This window comes from Cebus imitator, unplaced genomic scaffold (assembly GCF_001604975.1).
Source record: "Cebus imitator isolate Cc_AM_T3 unplaced genomic scaffold, Cebus_imitator-1.0 Scaffold694, whole genome shotgun sequence".
Lineage (NCBI taxonomy): Eukaryota > Metazoa > Chordata > Mammalia > Primates > Cebidae > Cebus > Cebus imitator.
Genome location: NW_016108009.1, coordinates 643,434 through 651,407, shown reverse-complemented (window position 1 = coordinate 651,407; position 7,974 = coordinate 643,434). Strand labels below are relative to the sequence as shown.

The window sequence follows — 7,974 nt, the reverse complement described above, 5'->3', positions numbered from 1 at the left end:
AATTTCAATTGGAGAGCAAAGTATTTTAATGTCATAAAATATTTTAAATCAGGTACAATATAATTACATTTTACCAAGTTTTTATATATTAATTTGACAAATATATTTGAGTGCTATCTTATTACATTAACGGGTTTATATATTTTTCAGAAAATTTTCTCTTTTTGATAGATTATATATACATTATCTAATACTTAACAAAGTGGTATTTTTACTAAGAAATATGATTTTATTTCAATAAACCTTACACAACAGCTTAAAAAGAGTTTCAATACACACATAAACACACAAATAAGTATTCTTTTTCATCTACATCTTTCTTAAATTCAGTGATTTCTTTATTTTCTTGGTATTTGATTAGAGAAATTTTCATGTCATTTCTACAAACATTTATTATATGGATTATAAGCTGAACCACTGTATATCATAAATATCTTTTTCTAAAAAAGACTAGTGAATGATACTTCTTTAGTATGGTTTCTTGGCCTACAATCCATATATCTTATAATTCATAGACTTTTCCCTATTTATTTCAAGCTTCCGGTTTACTTTCGTTGTTTCATTGAAGTGTTTCAGACTGCAATTAAAATGTTTACTTAATCTTATTTTTTTAAAGGAACATTCTACATTTTTCCCCACCGCTTTTTAAAGACTGTGAATATTTTCTATTTACCATTGGATTTTATAAATTTTATGATCTGTCACGACATTTTTATTTAACAATAATTCTGCATTGGGAAAGCTTGAGTCTTGGATTTGCAGGAATGGTGTCTTAAAGAACTCAATTGAATTTCACATTAAATGGCAGAGCAGAGATTTGAAAGCTTGTGGTTCACTTCAAAAGAAGTGTGAGTATCCATCTTATTACAGTATGTTACAGAATGTCATAAAATAAAATTGTTCACTGAGATTCCTTTCCAAAAGGAATAAAAAGGAGGCATAATTATAAACATATATCATTGCCACAGGTTGATCTACTTAGCTATTTTTTAATTTTGGCACATTTACGTCTGTCTGTATCCTTTTTACAAAGTGGTTCCTTGAAGCAAATATCAGAACCCGCCGAGGGTCCCATCAGCACTGAGAATAGAAGGACTTCAGACAGCTCATTCTACTTCTTACACTTCCACAAATGTGGTTTTTGGTCTCACAGCATTTATGGTGTTTCCATCATAGCGGCTCAAACGGATCTTAACATTTATTAAAATATTCACTAATTTTTGTAACTGCTGCTAATATATCCATACTGTCATTTATTTGACCCAAGCCTAGGATCTTAGAGTCAACATTCTTAAATTTCATCTTATTAGATTGAGCTTAGCACGTAAGATTCTCTTTGAACGCTGAATCTGCCCTAGTGCAGATTCATTACTATCATCCTCTGTATCATCCAGCTGTGACTTTGTACTGTTTCCCCCAAGTCATTAAACTTTTCAATGAAGCAAGTGATGAAGCAGGCCTGAGACTAAAGTCCTACCTCTGGTAATCAGACAAGGTTACTAATTGAAATTACAAACTGATAAACCATATAACTGGTCAACTTCTTATCTTGCCTATGAGAACTCCAGATGATTCATTGTTAAATATTAATAATCTAAATCCAGATATAGTTGAGTCTCAGATGGTCCAGATACATTTGGGCTGAACTACATTGTCATAAGCAAACCATAAAATCATTAAATATTTTCCTTATGATTTTATGCACATTGAAATCTGTTTCATACTGATAATAGCTTTCTCTCTTAGGGACTGGAATTATGCTGGGAATTAAAGTATTGGCCAATCATCTGTATCATTATATTTTTCTTTCATGGACTATGTAGTTAAAGTGTGGTACATCTTGACTATGTACTGTTAGATAGAAAGAAAAGAAATTTAATTGTAGAGGTAGAAAAACCTTTTAAAATGGGAAAAGGAGCATCCCAGAAATAAAATGCTCTGTTGACTTGAGGTGTATTTTGCTACATGTGATGGTTTTAGGAAATTACCTTTAACACTAAGAAATGACGAAGACTTGGAGTCCTTCAACACTCCTCCCTCCAATTAGTGGTGCCTAATTTCTCTCCCCTTGGGTGTTTGCTGAACTTAGTGTCTCACTTCTAAAGAATAGATAGGGCTGAAGTTAACAGTGTATGAGCAGAAGATTGGTATGGTTTGGCTCTGTGTCCCCACGCAAATCTCATGTTGAATTGCAATTCCCAGTAGTGAGGGAGGTACCCGATGGGATGTGACTGGATCATTGGGGTGGGTCTCCCCCTTGCTCTTTTCATGATAGCGAATGAGTTCTCATGGTAAGATGTGCTTGCTTTCCCCTCACCCAACCATGATTGTAAGTTTCCTCAGGCCTCCCAGCCATGCCTCCTGTACAGGCTGTGGAACTGTGAGTCGATTAAATTTCTTTTCTTCATAGTTATCCAGTCTCAGGTAGTTCTTTCTAGTAGTGTGAGAACGGACTAATACATGGTATTGTGGCTTCCTCTCCTCTGTCTCAGACTAGTAGTGCTGGAGAAAGCTGCCATTTCATTAACTCATGGAAAGGCCTATGTGGTAAGGACCTGAGGCTTCCTGGCAAGAACCATGTGTGTCAGCAATGTTAGAAGCAGATCCTCCTGCCCAGCCAAGCCTTCTGATCACTGTAGCCTGGGCCATCATCCTGATTGCAACACAAGAACACAATCTGATTCTTAACTACCCATCTAAGCCATTTCAGATTCCTCACCCACAGTAACTGTAAGATAATAAAAGTGTGTTGTTTTAAGCAAATATATTTTTGCAGAATTTTGTTACAATGCAACAAATAACTAATATAGTATGCATTAGGTGACACTTTTTATCTAGTGTTTTAATTCAGATATTGGAAGAATTTTATTAATTAGAGAAACATACATTCATAAACACACATACACATTTAATTTTGAGTAGCCAAAAAAATTGATTTTGGCTACTTTGAAAACTAAAGAATACTTCCAACAGCCTTACTTTATATACACCAATAAGACAAACATTGGGTTTTATTGAGTCCCCATTTTTTATGTGTTTAAAAGAAATTTCAGAATTAAGAAATGGGTCAAGATATGAATGGAACTTACTGGTACATCTTGGAGCAGGTATCCAGCCAGTATCCGTGCATTTTACTGTTTTTTCCCGGGTTGCAGGATAAAAACCATTTATACACTCATACCTGATTTCATCTCCAGCTCTGTGTTTAGTCCTTAAAGGTGTGTATCTACCATTTGGAATATAAGGATGTTTACATATTTTTTCTGAAAAGAAAAGGATGTGTGGTTAATGCAGAAATAAGAAACCATTAAAATTCATCATTTATATAAACATTCAAGAGTAGGTATTACAAGAACAGAAAACTAAAGACTCCCTAGGGGAGGGACAGCGGAGGTGGGGAGGTTGGGGAGGGATAACTGGGGAGAAATGCCTGATGTAGGTGACGGTAGGATGGAGACAGCAAACCGCCATGGCATGTGTGTACCTATGCAACAATCCTGCAAGATCTGCACATGTACCCCAGAACTTAAAGTACAATTTTAAGAAAAGATAAATTTGTGCAACTATGTAGCTATGTAACCACAAATATAATTAAGATATATTTCTAGCTTCAGCTTGTATAGGCATTGCTAAGTAAGCCCTCTTCCAGAATGTAGTACCAACTTATACAACCAGCACTACATGAGGGATTATTTATTATCTAATTGTCTTTATTTTTCAAACCCTACAGTGTAAACTTTGTAGTCAGAGGCCTTTAATTTCATTCGCCATACTATTTGCAATTTTTAATTAAATAAATAAATTTGAAAAAAAAGTAGGTGTTATTTGTTCTTAACACAGCAAAAAATTGCATTAAAACGAACAAATCATAGTATCCTTTCTTGTATACCAGTTATTTTTCCCTTCACTATATTCTCATCTGATGTATTTGTACTTCCTGGTGTCTTAAGCCCTTCTTCTCCAAAGTCATCCTATACTTCATGATTTTCCATAACTGGCAATGATCTCATCATATATAACTTCAATTACTACTTCTGCTTTATACTTCCTTGGTGTCTGTGATTCTCATAAGGACTGTTTACAAATATTCAAGGTTTCTTTCTTCTGGACAATTGATAGGACTTCACAACCCTTCCTCTTTGAAGTGGCCATGTGATTGTGTAAGACACTGTAAAAAAGTGGAAGTAATATCTTTCACTTTACAGAGGAAGTTTTAACAGCCATAGTATGAATTTTTATGTTCTCTTATCCACAGACATTGTGATTAAAGAAGGACATGAAAAGATGATGTTTCTCTCACTGATTCTTACAATTAATACAATGAGCAGAGTCTCTTCTGACCTACATTGAAAGTGAACATGAATGAAAATAAACTTTAGTCTCAATATCTTAAATATTAAGATATTGAGATATTGCAATACATTTTTATTACTATGAGATAAAATAGCACAGGGTTTGGAAAATCTTTTCTTTTCTTTTCTTTTCTTTTTTCTTTGAGATGAAGCTTTGCTCTTGTTGCCCAGGTTGGAGTGCAATGGGACAATCTAGGCTTACTCACCGTAATCTCCACCTCCTGGGTTCAAATGATTCTCCTGCCTCAGCCTCCCAAGTAGGTAGGATTACAGGCATGTGCCACCAAGCCTGGCTAAGTTTGTATTTTTAGTAAATACAGGGTTTCTCCATGTTGGTCAGGCTGGTCTTGAACTCCTGACCTCAGGTGATCCTCCCACCTAGGCCTCCCAAAGTGCTGGGATTACAGGCCTGAGCCCCCACACCTGGCCCAAAAATCTTTTCTGTAAAGGGCCAGATAAAAGGTCTCTGCTGCAGCAGCTCAACTCTGCCATTACAGCACAAAAGTAGTGATAAACAACAGACAAACAAATGAACATGGCTGTCTTTCAATAAAACTTTGTTTCCACAAAGGGGGCAAGTTATATTTTACCTGCAGCCCATCGCTTGCAATCCTTTGGCCCAGTCTGTCCTGATTTATAAAGCACCCTCTCATTCCTTTCCATTAAATCTGCTATATCTCAATATTGGATCCATTTGCAATATTCCTTTTTAAATCAAATGCTATGCATTTTAAGTATTGCAGAAAAGTTATATTACCACTTATATTGGGGTCATACTTTATTTTGGACAAAAAGCTGTGGTGAACATTCAGCACTGTGGAAATTCCATTTATATACCCCTAATTTATTTACTAATTGATTTCCCATAATAAGTGATTCATAGTCTCCTCACTTCTCTCCAGCCACCTGAAACAATTGCTCCTTCATCAACAGATAGTAAGTCTTCATTCACCCAAAACAGTTGAGACTGCCAGTAGTGAGTTCCCTATATTTCCTTCCAGGGTTCTTCCACATTAGCTGTATCCAGACTGATTTAAGTCTTTTGTTTAGACTTCAACGGCACGGTGTTTCTTTCAAATTCAGGTTAACTTTAATTTTTTCATTTTCCCCTATATCTTAAATCATTTTTATTTCTTCCTTCTTTCTTACCTATCAGTCATGGTCTTATTGATATGCAACCTTCTCCAATTTTAAGTCCCTGCTCTGAACTCTTTGTTCAAGTGTAGCAAATCCTGTCTGGCTCTCACACATGCCAAGCTTATTCCTATAATTTGCACTTGCTATTTCTTGTTTCTAAAGTGATTCTGCCCTAGATCTTCATGTTGATTTTTATCACTACCTTCGAATTTCTTCTTGAAACCCATTCATAGGTGTTGTATGAATGAGTCCCTTACAGTTTGTTTTACATGAATATTTGTCCTTGATTTTGATGTTTTCCTTTTCACATTCTCTGTGTGAATAAAGATAGATACTTCCAAGATAAAAGCTACCATCATGATGCTAATAACATTGTCAGTGAGGTTCAAGTCCGTATATACCAATTGCAGCTTCACACTAGGCAGGCCATGTGTAAAATTCAAAGGTATATGCAATTTACTATGTGACAAACTAAATCATCATACTTTTCTCAAAATATGCTTTTGTTTTTTTGTTCAATATCTTAATTTGTGAAAGAACCCTCATGACAGAAACCTGCAAATTTCCCCCACATTGCTTTCTCATCATTTGTATACTTAGTCAAACACAAAATTTTATAAAGTTTTAATTATTCATTACATATTTCCTCCTCTCAATACCATAATTCCACTGTGTCCATTGAGCTCCTAAGTTTATACTCTACTCTGTCTGAATAAGCTTTAATGTATTTCTATAGCTAACAGGATAATATATTTATGTTAGCAATAACTACATTAGAAGCAATCTGTGACTTAATATACAAGTTTTAAAGTGTTGCCATTTTAAAATTTTACTATTTTAAGTAAAATATGTCTTCAGTGTTTGATGTTGACACTAACTTCAAATGAGCCTTAAATGTGTTCCTTTTTTCTTTGTTTTTTGTCAGTTTATTCTGCTCGATCATATTTTCATATACCCATTAAAGTTCAGTTTATATATCTTCAATTATTTTTCCTTATGGTATAGCTCAATTTAATAGTAGTTTTGGAAGTCAAAAGCTATGAGATACAAAAAATAAGAGTTTAACAGAGAAATCAATAAAATAACACTGGGACAATTTGTTGATTAAGAATAGAAGGACTTCTGGAGATTATGCTCAAGTAGTAGACATAAATCCCACGATAAACCTTAATTTCTTACACTCACAATCTTCTTTAGAATAAATGATATTATTAAAACATTCCCTGAACCTGTACCTCCACTCAAAACAATATTTGAGACTATTCATATTTTCCTACTATTAGAAACAACCATTAGTCATTTGAAGTCAGAATACTAATTCAAGGTTAGCACTGTATGTTTTGAACCAATAGAAAATCCAATCTGCACAGGGAAGAGATACACCTGAATTGAAGAAAGCTTTCATTTAGCAGGAATTGGTACCTTTGATTGTTTCTGTAAATGACTTTCCATTACAGATTGTCCCTTTGGACACAGAGACTAAAGTTTTAACAATTCACCTTCAAGTCAGTCCTCTGACATGTATATACCAGATTGAAGAAAATTTAAGTATTTAAAATTTAAATAGATTATTTTACTTTAATATTATTATTTAGCTCCAAATGTCTTATAGATTTAGATGCAACAAAGAGGTTGCAGGTAACTGATTTCAGAGAAAATAATGTATATAGATTTGAAATTCATCTTAGCAAGTAGAACTTTGCTTTGTACCAAGAAAATAAAGAGTAGTATTTATGCTACAAAAGACATAAACAGGGTCAGAAAGGTTGGCATACAAAGAGTGGAATTCGTTTATTAATAAGGACTCCTCTATATCTAATTAATGTAAAATATATTTCAATAAGAGACAGTATAGGCTTATCTAATCTTGGATGAATTCATGTTTATTTATATTGATTATTAATGAACTGTCTTCTGAAAAAGAGTACCCAATCCCAGTGCCTTCTCTTGGTATCTGTCTTCCTAAAGAAGCAGGACCCACATGCATAGTCCTGAATATTCAGATTTCACTTGTACTTGTGACTGAGAAATGGAAAAAAAAATTATAAAAATAAATGTTTTATAAATTTAGAGTCTTTGGGGTGTGTGTGTGTGTGTGTGTGAATAAATCAATCCGTGTTCAAGAGAAGCAAGCATAGAAATGCAGCCACGCATTTGGGAAAAACAGATGGATTTCCCATTGTGAAAACAAATATGTGCTAAAGAAGAGTTTTAGGTAGGTAGCAAAGTGAAAAGGTGAAAGAGATGAAATAATCAGACGCCTACAATGAGGCAGTCGTGCAACAGAGTCACATGTTCATATAAAACTAAATTCCCGGCCGGGCGCGGTGGCTCACGCCTGTAATCCCAGCACTGTGGGAGGCCGAGGCGGGTGGATCACGAGGTCAGGAGATCGAGACCATCCTGGTCAACACGGTGAAACCCCGTCTCTACTAAAACTACAAAAAATTAGCTGGGCATGGTGGTGCGTGCCTGTAATCCCAGC

The 7,974-nt window shown here is 34.8% G+C and overlaps 1 protein-coding gene across 1 annotated transcript in view; it reads right to left on the bottom strand.

Moving 5' to 3' along the window:
• The window catches only part of CFH (complement factor H), a 38,623-nt gene that overhangs the window by 1,552 nt on the left and 29,097 nt on the right, over nucleotides 1-7,974 (bottom strand). The window contains exon 7 of the mRNA XM_017518653.2: nucleotides 3,090-3,263. Within this exon, the coding sequence (XP_017374142.2) occupies nucleotides 3,090-3,263 (174 nt within the window). The remainder of the gene's footprint in view (nucleotides 1-3,089; nucleotides 3,264-7,974) is intronic.